The sequence below is a fragment of the Perna viridis genome, chromosome 1, assembly GCF_037379345.1.
Source record: "Perna viridis isolate PV_CMFRI_1.1 ecotype Kerala chromosome 1, ASM3737934v1, whole genome shotgun sequence".
In the NCBI taxonomy this organism is placed as follows: Eukaryota; Metazoa; Mollusca; class Bivalvia; order Mytilida; family Mytilidae; genus Perna; species Perna viridis.
Window position 1 is genome coordinate 46,477,948 of NC_142445.1, and position 14,744 is coordinate 46,492,691.

Consider the following 14,744-nt stretch of genomic DNA (forward strand, 5'->3'; position numbering starts at 1 on the left):
TGCCGTTTTTGATCATTTTCAATGGGGTCAAACGGTAAAAACCTTTGTAGAAATACCACCTTAAGCACAATTATCAATTGAAACATAAAGTACACATTGCTGGTAGTAAAAGTACAAGATTTTAACCACAAAATAAAATGACTCAAAGTCATACTACAGATGAGGCAAGATTCTAAATTAAGATAAACAGTATGCAGCAGTTTTCTTTCATCAAAAATAAAATTCAAATTATACCTTTTTAATCCATATATTGTCATATTTCATTCAAATAGATAGTAAACTCATCATATTTCTAATTGAACATTTCTGCATGGTTTGCATATTAAAATCTCAATAGTTATCGGCAAATCCAAGAAAATTCCCTTTGGAACACTGCCTTAGTCTCTGACAGACATTTAACTTTTACACTGACCTTTCGTCTTGAAAGAATAATCTCTTATGAATTTTGATTTAATCAAATCATTTGTCATACATTTTTTTTTAAACAGGAAATCCTACATATCGTAACATTATATTTGGTGCAAAAGGCATGAAACATTTTGGTAATTAAATCAAAAAGCTTGGAAAACTCCAATAAAATTATGTAAGAATGATACAATTAAACATGCATATATTTCCAAGTGTTCAAACTTTAAACTTATTTTTTTTTAAACAGATTAATTGAATTAAAAAAAGAAATTAATTGAGCTTGTTGCAACCATGGAAGGATTTATTAAGTTACAATCAAAGTGCATTAAGTATGGCACTGTTCGTAATTAACATCAGAAATTTCCCTTAATAATTTTTACATCCATTATATATTTTTCAAATGCTATTTATATTATCATAACCTTCAGAAAGAGTAAGTGGTTGAAAGCAAAAACCCCAAAATACACATGCAAAATTTCAAACACTTAGAAAATGAATGCATTATTATAGACCTGCAGAGGGATCATTGGTATAGATCACTGGCATTCAGAACAAATTATGCAATTTAGAAAATAAGCATTTGCAAGGTGGGTGGGTGGGTGTTCATGAGCTCCATATCAAAGTAATTTTTATTGATCTCCAAAGATACAGTATACAGCAGCTGTATTTCTTGCATGCTAGACTAAATAATGATAAAATGTCACAATAATAGATTACATATTTTCATTATTAGCTACTGAAAGAAAGTTAATTTTTTGTACTGCAAGCTCGAATGGTTCAATTAGTGAAACTATGTACGGTTTGATCCAAAATAAAGGACTTAGATCAGAATAATATGTATTCAAGAGGCTGCCCATGTTGAAACCAGGTAGATCCTGAGATATGGGAAGCACATGGTAAATTTTATCCAACTAATTTTTTTTGTCCCAATGTAATAATAAATTCATTAAGTTGACAGGATGAACAGGGTTTTTTCTTCTGTATCAACAGTGGATGACTCAGATTATATGTTCAATTCCCTAACAAATCAACTAAATAATGAACAGATCAAAGAGTTATTTCCCTTTATCTTAAATTTTTCTAGGGCTTTCTATGCATGTAATTTATTTCATTCTTACCATTTCAGTAAATTTCAAAACAACATTCATTATGCAGAAATCTCAAATGGAAAAAGATATTTTAAAAAACTAAATTTAGCATGTCCCACCCACTGCCTGGGTCTTCCATGGACACCCTCTTAAAAAGCTCATACAGCAAAAAAAAACAAAAAAAGCAAAAAAAAAATTCACAAAGAAATCCATTTCTTACCTGCTAATTTTAAATACCAAGGGGGTAAGAACGATGGCACATAATCTAAAACATTAGTCCCTAAATTGCGAGATAAATTACATGGGCATCTAATGTCCAAGCAATACTGAGGCACAGGTAGTGATGGTGTAGGTCTCCACAGTGGCACAGAGGGGAAAGATGGTGCCCCTAGATTGTTGTAACTAAGTCCAGTACTGTATGGTAAATTAGCCCCAGCACTAGAAAATAGTCCACTTCTAAATTCACTAAATCCTAAATGAGATTCTCCAAGCACTGACATTTTACTGAAACATCTTATCATACAAGTTTCACACTCTGAACATTTTTGTGAATCCAGCTTTTTCGCCTATTTAAATGCCTGTATAATAAATTGAATCTTTTCCTTCAAGTTTTTAAACTAACTTTTAAAGTTTTAAAATGGTTATTTGAGTGTTAGCCAGTATGATTCATCTCGGCTCAGGTGAATTGGGACAGGTACGAGGCCACTATATCTAAAGTATACATACAGTATTGTGTGCGTGAGAAGGCACTTAGCAAACACCTACAGCTGATTGGTTCAACTTTCAACTATAACCTTTGAACCTCTCTGATCTGTTCACCTCATTGGATCAAAAGTTCTTTCATAAATTGATAAGGATGAGTGAACATTATTCTTATTTGTAAACAGTCAGTATTACAGTGTTAAAAGTTAATTTGACATAAAACATGTAAGAGAAATACATCGTTTTTAGTTACATTTAAAGTTATTAATGACTTCCTTAGCTCATGCATTATCTTAACAGGGAAAATACAACCTTATAATTAACCGAATTTCAACTTCTCTCTATTATTAAATATTTTTTCTGCAACTTATCAGTTTTTAATGGAAACATGTCAAGATTATATAGTGAAACCAGTCTATACCAAATCTTTATGGGAGAATTATTCAATTTAGGAAAGTGTTTGGTTTATGCAGGTTCAAAATGTATTGAAATTGATATAAAGGGAATTTAGAAGAAGTTTGGTTTGGACAGGTCATTAGTTTATTCAGGATTCAGTTAAGACAGGTTTTACTGCAGTAGACTTTCCTATCTACTAAGCTTCCTGTCTGGAGGTATTCCTAGAGTCTCTCTATCTGAAAATGTCTTAATACTGTACCAGAATGACTACTAATGTTTTTTTCATACAGCTGGAGAAACGACCGCTTTGACCCCAACGATATAAACAGTATGTTGCAGTATTACTCACTGGAAATTACTATGTGATCAAGTACATGTACATGTATAAACCAGGTCATTGATTAATGCAAATGCATAAGACAAAGTATTTTAAGATAATCTTTATAGTATCTGTTGCATGAAATAATATATCATCAAGATTAATAACAACATGCACAAGAAGTATGATAGAAGACCTTTACAACTGAGCCTATTGAAGAATGATCTCAGTAAAACTAACACAACACTATTGAGGAATGATAGAAGATCTACCTCATTTAAATAAATATACACCACTACTGAACATATCAGATTAATTTATCTTTACATAATTCAAAGTCTAAAAAGAATTGAACAGTAATTTAAGAATTTATTGAATGCATACCGTATTGTGGGTGTAAAATTTGGCAATTAACGCCCAGAGTTAATATTTTGCGGAATTAATTATGGCGTTTCTTTTTGACAGACTGCTATACAGAATATTATTGTAAATTAGTCATTTTGGATAAAAGTGAAGAGAAAAAAATGATATGCATAACTAACAAATAAACTTTTGTACTTGTTGTAAGTAATCGTAAATGAGAATTCTACAACCATGATTTCATAATGTTTAAGCCAAAGGAACATTAGGAATTTGCTTTATTCCTTTGCAGAGACAATATTCATGACAATAGGCCTAAAAAAGTTCTATGTTTCTGGGAACCTGACTGACCCCATTTAGTAAGGTATTTTAAGCATTACATGTTACAATAAACACATAGTTTGTTTAAGGCTTTGCAGAACATTTAGTTATCCCTAGTAACACAGTACCACTTATTGATCTTACAAGTTAAACACTTTTACATGAAAAGACCACAGCTACAAAAAAAATGCACATGTAACATGAGTCTTAAAATATACAGCTATTTCATTACAATTGGCAACTCATTTCCTATCCAATTTTCTGTGAAATCAACTCTTATATATTTTAGTAAACTTTCTTACAATAATGAAAATTAAGTTAACAGTACCTCGCTTTAATATATCTAATGAATAATTAGTCTCAGCAATATTGTGAGGATGGGTTTCTATTTAACGGCATGAAAAGTAAACAGGTAACAAAAGTGATTACCAACATTTTTTTTATTTTATTTTATTTTGTTTGTCACATAATTTTCTTAGATTGGTAATCAGACATAGACAACAAAGAATATTAAATTGTATTTAAGTTGATTATGTTAGCTTCAAAATATATATGTACATTACAAACCAGCAGAATATTTTTCATTATTTGCTTTACTTATTCATCAGATAGCAGGTTTTTGAACTCATATTGAAGCATGTAATGTAACAATTCATATCACTTTATTGGTATTTACACAAGTTCAATGTATTCTTTATTAATATTAACAAATACCACAGTCTACAGTTATCGTTCAAATGCTAAGATGGAATTCCTTTGATTGTTTGAAATGATAAAATTTTACTAACATAACTATTTTGATGCCTATCTATCCATAGAGAATAACAAAAATCCATGAAAATGAACACGTTGTTGTCTCCCTTACAGCACAAAGCCTGTGTTCAATGGGAGACAACTCAATTTTATTTTAAATGTCATTTCTTACTGCCATTCAATCAACTGTGTTTACAGATCAGTTAAAATATATACAAAATTGTCCATTTCCAAGGTTGATAATTTTATCAACACAATTTGAGCTTTTGCCTTAAAACAATTTTTCATACCTAATCCACATTTCAAGCTGAACACAATTTATCCAGTTTACACCACAAAACTATCTTTACCGTTAAGTTCAGTCTGGCTCAAACTAGCCATGATGAAAATCTCCTCAATTATCAATATTGTTCATGAGCAGCAGGCATGTAACTTTTATCATCTACCATAGCAACTGGTTAAAACAATGACAAACTTAATTTGAAAGATAATTCTAGAACTAAAATTATTAATCTCTTTCAATTAATTAAATCTAAACAGTCATTTTTTGCCATCAAATCACACAATAATAATTATAAACAAATGCCTTTTTCTAAAAATTCCCAACAAGATTTAATAAAAGTAAATATTACTTGACTGAGAGTGCATAAAGAGTAAGTAAGATTGAGGGGAATCTCAGTCTGACAGTGACGCTATACTACCCTCTCAATTATAATGTAATTCATGAATTTCTGAAAAATTGGAACAATGTTGTGGTTTAAAATCTTATTAATATTGAGAGTGTAAAATACTATCTTGAAAAGCATGATCCTTTTTAAATGTCATTTGGTAATTTTAAGAATAGCATGAAACATCATGAACATGTAAATATGAATGATTAAAACAGGATCAAATTCAAGAGAATTATAGACACTTTTTTAACTTACTTTTCCATAGATACAGTGTCAAAAAATGCTATAAGCCAACTTTATTCAAGAATACTTTTTTTTCATGTTTCATGATGTCCATTTAATTCTCTGCTATTTCATTTTGTAAAGAATATTTTCTTACAAGTTTTCAACAATACAAGAATAATTTGAGGCAAATTAATTTTATGTGTGCATATTTCTTACTCATGAAATTAGCAAAAATAATCTGCACCCAAAAGTAAGTTGGTTTACTGTAAAGAAAGAACATGAAGATTTTATTCTCATATAAAATGAGGGATAGAGTAATCAAGGGAACCAAGGTTATAGCGGTAATCAAAAGAATGTAATCCAGGGACAAAGACCAGACATGGAAAACAGACATTCACAACAAAGAACATAAAGTAACTAAAATCATACATACAAAGTAACAAAAGTAAATGAGCAACTCGGACTCCACTAAAAACTGGGAGCGTGGACCAGGTGCACCAGTAGGGTAAGCGTCCTCTGCTTATCTAGAAACACCCGCTGAGTTGCTCATAAAAAGTCAAGTCCGGGGTAGACAAATGAGGAAAGGAAAACTATGACCCGTTGAATACATCAGTTTTCTTGTCCATAACATACCTACATGTATCTTTGATTTTATTATCTTATGTAAAAGTAGAGGTATGTAATCTTCATTCATGGTGTATTGTTAATTTCCTTCTTACTGCTACTTTTGATTGATTGATTGATTGATATCATACATTTCATGTATGACTTAGTCTTTGGGACAATTGCCTAAATAAGTATAATCATAAAGTACTTTATTTACATTTTATAAAAGGTGGTTTGAATTGAAGTTCATTCTGGAAGATTTCTCAGTTTTATGCTGTCTTGGACAAAAGCCATTTCAATGCTTACTCAATTTCTGCACCTCTGACATCTTAACAAACTACATTGAAAAAAAAGAACAAAAAAACAACAAGAATGACAAATTAATTGAAAACCAAAAAATAGACGTTTTTGGTACTTCTGAATATTGTTCCACCTTATGTTAAACTGGAAAGTAGATATTAAAACCAATATAAAACAACAAATCTCTGCCGCAGTAAATGTTAGAGAAGATGAGGACGTCAAACTGATACCATCTGTTCTAACATATACCACACAAATTCATTCAAGAAACACCTTTATCATTTAAAATATCTGAAAGAATTTTTAAGTAATCTTCAAACAGCTTACAATGAACATAAAATGTAAGAAACTATTTAGTTCATAAATAATTTATCAGAAAATAGAGAAAAATCCAATACTGGAGAAGTGATCAAAATTTTCTGAATTCCACAGTTCTTGTCAATAGATATTAAATGTCTGTAATCACTTCAATGAATAACCAAATATAACACTTCACGATAATCAGGCAAATAGACTGTTTATTCGTTTTCTTGTTTAGTCTTGCCAATAAAAAAACAAACATTAAACAAATGATTGGGATTCCATCTTCTCAATTAGGAGTGAAGAAAAATGTGAGAAATAATTCAGATGTTATTGTGAATCTAATGTATAATATCAACAACCAAGAAATCAACATGCCAGGCATAAATCAGGTAGCAATGGTACTATGATACATTGTCATCTGTAATCTATTGACATTCATTAAAATAATTATGTCCAGCATTCATTCTAGGTCAATCAAAGAACAACTGGAATAAACTGGACTAAGAAGTAAAAATGAATTGGTATGCATTAAAATAAGACATGTAATTCCTAATTTTTGACAGTAACTAGTAATAGTTTATATTGTTGTCAGCAGTTCAAGTCTTAAATTGTTGACTTACTACAGCAAGATTAAAACATTGGTGACAGCTTTTTTCAAGTTATTCTGTGAAGTGTGAATGACATATCATACATCATAATACATCTTGTATAGAAATATCAAACGGATCAGAATCTATGATAAAGTGCTGGGCAACCACATGTTAAATCAAATCAATTAAAATTGAAAAATTCACCAGATTCTGAATCAAGGGGAAGAAATAGTTGATAATTCCATTGTAAATGGCAAAAATAATAAATTGGACAATATGTTACACAGTAGGGACACACCTTACAACATATTGTTCTTATCTTTAGTACAGTATGCAATAAAGAATAAAATGATGTAAAAAACAATATGATTCTAATAAATCAGACTAATTACCAAGTATGGCCATACTCTCTAATAATTTTGTCTGCCTTACCAAATAAATGAGAAATTACCTACATGTACATTTGTACATGTAACGTAAGAGGTAGTAGTGAGTATTTGTACATATATTATATTGTACTTAATACTTGTAATCGATGTACACGGAAAATGGTTTCATAAGTAAAAATGCAGTTAAAGAAAAACACATATTTTCATCAGTATTTGTTTGTGTCCTGGTTGAAAGATATTTTTTTTTAATCTCTCCAAATTGGCATGCTGCTTACAGCATTTCAGTTTTAACATAAGTGAATAGTCAAATTTATACAATGTTTCCTTTTTTTCAAATTCTATACATGTAACTTGACAAGACCATGAACATTTTATGCGAGTGTTACACATGTATGCAACATGTAATGAGCTCCTGCAATCCATATGTCTACAAATGCCTTAACCCATAAAATGTGAAATTGGGGAATGAAAACTCCAAAACAAGACAATACATGCTCTCTGGTGATGTAAAGAATTCAAAGAGTAATCAAGGGAACCACGGTTATAGCGGTAATCAAAAGAATGTAATCCAGGGACAAAGACCTGACATGGAAAACAGACATACACAACAAAGAACATAAAGTAACTAAAATCATACATACAAAGTAACAAAAGCAAATGAGCAACTCAGACTCCACTAAAATATACAATTAATGGCATAACTTAGGTATTATGATCATGTACAGAATTGTACATTTACACATAGAACCTTAAATACATGTACATTTATATATACATGTTGAACCATATTCATTGTACATGTAAATAAAACTTAGTTAACTTTTTCATTTGCTCTAAATATTTAGATATAAACAAATTACTAGCTGTCCTGAACCACTTGAACTTTTAAGTCCAAAATTTACAATGTTAGAAATCCAATTAAAAATAAATTAGAAAAATAGAGCTTTCTTCTAAATGAAAACAAATGATATACATGTACAAAAAGAAAGGCATTACATGTAAAACCAATCATAATGTTGGCAATATCAGGCCAAATTAAGGAGAGGACTTAAAAATACCGTACATAGACTTTTCTCTAGTGTACTACATTTAGTAATACATGTACATGTACATGTAAATGTACCGGTAAGTTTAAGTCTTCATGTAGTGTCCTTCATCATTAAATATACTGAGTCGGTAAGTTTTAGGAAATCTGCTACAAAACAAAACAAACTGATAATCTTTAAATGTAAACCTCTGGTGACTTGTCCATAACATATCTACATGTATCTACATGTATCTTTGATTTTATTATCTTAAGTAAAAGTAGAGGACAACAAGTAACAAGACTGAGATATAACAGAGATGATAAGTATAAATGTAAAGGAAGGGTTTATCTAACTTATATGAACTAAATCTACTTCTTTGTAGGAAGGAAGTCCTTAATCTAATAAATATAATTGGTTAAATGCTCAAAATGTAGTGATCCAACTTAAAAACAATTGTAAGTTAGTTGAAAAATACATACAAATGTAATACATATGTAAATGTACATAATTGTACATTGTGCGTGTACAAGGAAAACAAATCCATAAATATATTTTGGTTATTTTCATGTCATGTTAGTGATTTCTGTTCCCAACATCATCTACAGTGTACTACTGACTTGGAATATGGCCACTGTACAAAATATAATGTGGTTACAGATAATTTTATGTTCTATCTTACTGGTCAGAGTATGTGTTTATGCACATGTACCACTAACTGACAAAACCAGGCTAACCTGTCTCTCCTTGTGCTCAAACCTTCCTGTACTAATACACAAGATGGTTTAACACAGTATTACAAAATATATTGAACAATACACATTTTTTTCTTACCCTGGTGCTACCTTGGAGGATATTATTATAGAACCCATGAAAAACCATGCTTCTGCAATTTTCTAGGTTTCAAAATATTCTAGAAAATAACACTGCATCATCATATATGTGTATGGGTTCTTTTTTATTTATTTCCCCAAACTTTTAACTTTTGCAACTGTTTTTTTAGAAATGCCTTAATAACTGTGTTATGCAGGTACAAATGCACATGTACTCAGTGGAGAAAACCAAAATTACAAGGCAAAGTTGAAAATAATCCTAAAACAATGAATACACCAGCTGAACAGATAAATTTACATAAATGTTAGTGTTTGCACTTTAACAGGTACCAGTGACAAAAAAAAACAGTCCCATCTAAAACTTTCACACACAAGTACATGTACACATATTTATAATAACAATGGCATACATGTTTAGAAATTTGAAGAATTTCTGTAATCATTTTTATCAGATAAATATTTTTGGCTATTTAAAATACTAATATATGTATTCAAACTATTATTTCACAAGAAATTCCTATAATTAACAATACAGTCTTCTTCTTTACTACAAAGTTTTACATACATTGATAATCAATTTTACTATGTGAATATTAGACAATTTGTATAAAACACTGCAGTAACTAGACAGTGTATTACAAGGTAACAAAAAAGTGAATTCCATGCGAGGAAAATTATCGCTTTTCTTCAAATAGTTCAATGCATTGACACGGTATTTAACTTTTTTATTTCATTTTTGTACGATTACTCATAAATAAATTGATTTTTATAGAAAGTTTGCATTAAATGGAGTAGTTGTGCCATCTGTTGGTGGGAATTTAAAACACCTTCCACCTGGCCTAAATTCCATGCATACCATTAAAATATTGAAGGAAAAAAGACAAATTTTGTAGTCTAAATCATGATGTTAAGCAATTTTTTTCTTAACTTAACTTAAATATTACTATTTTCGTTCTCCTTAAATGAAATAAGCATATACTTTTTACGGTTTAACAAACACGACCTATGGAATTTAAGGAATTTCTTTCAACAAAAGGCGATCTACTTGTTGTTGGGATCAAGATTAGTAAAACATTGTCAAACAAAGAAATGTATGACAAATTTCTTTGTTTCTTAATAAATGTAATAGGATTAACATCGTCTCGAGAAATAAACAAACATATTAAAAATTCTGTAAAGATAAATAATTTCCCAACATGATCCTACCACGACCAACGTGGAGAACGACAATCATAACAACCACTTTTACCAACCTCTTGCTTCGCTTGTTTCTACCATAGAGGCAGCCCGAGATAACACATCCAGAGGCGTCTCCATCATTTCTAACTCCGTCGTGCCTACATTTGACTTCGGATTCTGAGACAAAAAATCAATATCTACTTCAATATCTCCGGAACTTCAAATTATTGAAATATGTTAATTCTACGCAAAAAACTTCACACTTTCACAAGACAATGCTTCCTGTTGGAATATTATTCGGTCCTGTTTGATAACAATAAGTTTGCAAGAGAAATTGGCAGCTGTGATGAAACCTTGCGACCCCAATGCGTCTCAAAGGCCAGCATGACTGAAATTCCATTTAGATCACATGATCAAATAACAAGTCATGTGATTTTCCTACACAAAGACTTCAATTCCCGCCACTTTTTGATATTCAAGATTGCATTGGTGGTATATGTAAAAAAAACTGAACGGCTCTACATCTTCAGTGTTTTTTTCAATTTTTAAATGCATGTCGATCCATAATATACCTAGGGTATATAGTATAGCTATACGTGTCTGTATTATGGTTCGTTGTATAGCTTTGTTTTCAGGCGCGTAGCTGAGGCCAAATTGAAGTGTAGGCAAAATTACGGCAGGGGGTCTGGGGGCCGATTAAGGCCCCCAGCAGGTCCAGGGGGCGAAGCCCCCCCCCCCGAAGCTCCGCGGAGATATCGTTTTAGAGCACCATTTATGCCTCTCCTGGATGTTTAAAAAAATTGGCAAAATTAAGTGCAGGCAAAAGCTTTTTTGCCAAACAGCAGCTACGCGCCTGGTTTTCACAAGATTCGTGTGTAGTCCAAATATCTTTTAGTGGCGAATTTACGGGGGAACTAAGGAGGCTAAAGCCCCCCTTCCCCCACTCCATGTATCTTAAAATGATAATCATCACCATAAAGTTAAGTTATAAGTGTGATATAACTTAGTCTTATCGTACAACTATTGGTGAAACCAATTAACACCTAATATAATGTGTGTATATCTGGTCAAGGAGTTATATATAAAATTAATCCTTGATCTGCTCAAATATGTTTCAGTCGATTTATTTCGCATCATATGCACTTCCCCAACTAATATCCTCAGCGCATGTTTCGATTCAAATACATGTGCATGTACCTTATAAAAAGATAAATGTCCCACTCTCACGACACGTTGACTTACTCCCAAACAATTAGAATGGGGGAAACGCGTTCGGACCCACGTCGGGTCTGGGGTTATAAGCCAGAGCGTCAACAAGCGTAAACTTGTAGCCCGGGTAATATTTTCGTTTCACAAGTTTCTATCGATCTAGGGTCGTTTATGTTATTGACCAGGGAACCAGATAAAGCAGCCCAGCTGCTAGTAGGACTTACATGTACTCTGACCGGTCAAGTATCCCGGAGGCTGGACTCCGCTACCAACACCAGTTGGTTCTACTTACCACTAACATCGACTGTGAGAGGCCTGCATTGGTAATCAACGTCATTAAAAAAAAAACAATCACCGTCAAATCAAGCATTTTGATTTTAGTAACTTTTTGGAGGTTTGCCTTTCGAGACATTTTGAGTTTTCGAATAGTCGATGTAGGGCACTTGATTTGTATATTTTAATTCCCAACATTCACCGACTTTTGAATTACGCAGTGGCAGATTCAGAAGGGGCGGAGGGGACGTTCGCATCCCCATTTTATGGAAAAAAATGTATGTTTTTTTATCATGAAATCTTGATTTTCTACACCCTCACGCCCCCAATCGACATCAAGATCATCTAACCCGAATTATTCCCCCACCCTTATTGAAAAGTAAACAAGTTTTTAAAAAATCTTAAATTTGGTCAGCTCAACCAAATGACCTAAGTCTGGATCCACCACTGATAACCACTGATTCTTCACATGTAATTTACATTAACGATAAATACCCAGAGTAAATGTATAATACAAAATTTCCGGCCATAGATAAGAGTTTAAGATGTGAACAAAAATATTGTAGGCATGGAAGATGCATTAAATTCAATATCACATTAAGGAGGTAAACCTAGAGTTAGGGATAAGCTCTTACAAATCATTAGAACGTTTGTAATCACCATTTAACATCAATCTCAGTTAGCATTAGAGTAACTCGGACTGATTTCATTCTGAAATCTGGCTTTGGGGAAATTGAATACGATAAAAACATATCACTGATTTCCAGGGTTATTCCCCTTGCTCTAGGTATAACTCCTTAAACCATAAACGCCATGTGCAGGTCCAGGTGTCAAAAGAATAGGCCTGCAGCAGCGCTAAGCTTGTCGTAAAAGGCGACTAAATAGTGCTCAGAAACCTAGCCGGGGGCTAGGCGCTCTGCCCACAGAGCAACTGGGATGTGTGCCCCAGGTGGTGGAATGGGGTACCCCTGGCGTGTTACATGCTGGGGTTGTCAGGATATAATACGGAAAACCTGACCGCAAACCATAGTGGTGCATCGTGTTGGGAAAGATGCCACGTTCCTCGCACGTTAAAGAACCCTGCTGTGGTATTCGATAGGAGTAGGAACCACTGCGCTCCGCCGAAGGAGGCTAAATTGCCCGACCTTACCCATCCCTCCCTTTTTCTAGTGGCAATCAAAATTTGTCGACCCTACTGTCCTTGTGCCCCATCCCATTTTTCATTTCATCATCATTTCATGTTCATTTTATCATCCATTTCATGTTCATTGTCTGAATATAGCTGAAATATTGCTGCTCGGACGTTAAACCCCAACAATCAATCAATCAATCATTAAACCATAAACGCCCCGTGCAGGTCCGGGTGTTAAAAGAATAGGCCTGCAGCAGCGCTAAGCTTGTCGTATAAGGCGACTAAATAGTGCTCAGAAACCTAACCGGGGGCTAGGCGCTCTGCCCACAGAACAACTGGGATGTGTGCCCCAGGTGGTGGAATGGGGTACCCCTGGCGTGTTACATGCTGGGGTTGTCAGGATATAATACGGAAAACCTGACCGCAAACCATAGTGGTGCACCGTGTTGGGAAAGATGCCACGTTCCTCGCACGTTAAAGAACCCTGATGTGGTATTCGATAGGAGTAGGAACCTTTGCGCTCCGCCACAGGAGGCTAAATTGCCCGATCTTACCCATCCCCCTTTTTCCAGTGGCAATCAAAATTTGTCGACCCTATTATCCTTGTGACCCATCTTTTTCTTTTCATTTCATGTTCATTTTATCATCCATTTCATGTTCATTGTCTGAATATAGCTGAAATATTGCTGCTCGGACGTTAAACCCCAACAAACAAACAAACATAAACCATAAACTAAGTTTAAACTGGGGATTTTTTCATTTCTCTTTAGTAAGTTGTTTATCGACTTAGGGCAGTTGTGCTATGTTCGATTTGAATAGGGAAACAAACTTATTTAATCGCTTTGGCTAGTTATATTTATTAAGACAATGAATTAAGTTTTTCTCATAGAAAATTCAAGATACTAGAATCTTAAAATGGAAATTAGTCCCAGGAAATGGCAAGATTGCATTAATTTTACACTATTTATCCCAAAACGTCTGTGGATCTTGTGCGGCCCCAGACCCCTGTCGATTTTTTTTTGTTTCGCTAGGTTCCACGAAACGTCTTTGATTCAATAGAAAACAAGGCGCCAGCTACAGCCTTGCCATTCTAACTCTACATTGTAATAAACTGCCCACTAGGACCGATAAACTTAAGATGTTGAAAAAGGTGGTTGCCAAATGCCGATCCGAATGGAAGGGACAGGAGAGTGAGCAAGGAATGCTCTTATGCTCGAAAAGTCAATTGATAATATATCAACAACTGGAAATCACTGGAGCGAGCTCCGTTAGGCCATGCAGTCAGTGGAGCTTTCTTTTTTTTGAATTTCTGGATCCGCGCTACTGATTGCAGAGCTGGACCTAAGGCTATCATTGCTCATTTTTGCATAAAATAACTATAGATGAATCCGATGCTGTACGGAAACATTTTAATAGAATTCTTCATAAACGGACGAACTTTTGTCCTCAAATACGATTGACGTTTGTCAGATATGATCGTGGTCTGACCATATGTTAGACCATATAAAATGAAAATATCACACACAAAAAAAATAATAATAAAAAAGGGGGGGGCTAATTCAACAAAGGATAATGGATTTTCACGAAAATATCTCCATGAATAGATTACATCATTCTGAATTCTTTAACCTAAGTCAGAATTAGGCTAAACCAATTGGTATT

General features: G+C 33.2%; 1 protein-coding gene across 2 annotated transcripts in view; it reads right to left on the minus strand.

Annotated features, from left to right (window-relative positions):
* LOC148629034 (transcription cofactor vestigial-like protein 4) overlaps positions 1-10,879 on the minus strand; it is a 30,131-nt gene extending 19,252 nt beyond the window's left edge. The window contains exon 1 of one of the 2 annotated variants that reach the window (XM_088542777.1): positions 10,543-10,879. In XM_088542777.1, coding sequence (XP_088398903.1) covers positions 10,543-10,609 — 67 coding nt within the window. In that variant the 5' untranslated portion in view covers positions 10,610-10,879. Of the gene's footprint in view, positions 1-1,716; positions 2,233-10,542 lie in introns of those variants that run through there. The other variant, XM_088542768.1, reaches the window with a different exon arrangement.
* Positions 10,880-14,744: the final 3,865 nt, after the last annotated feature.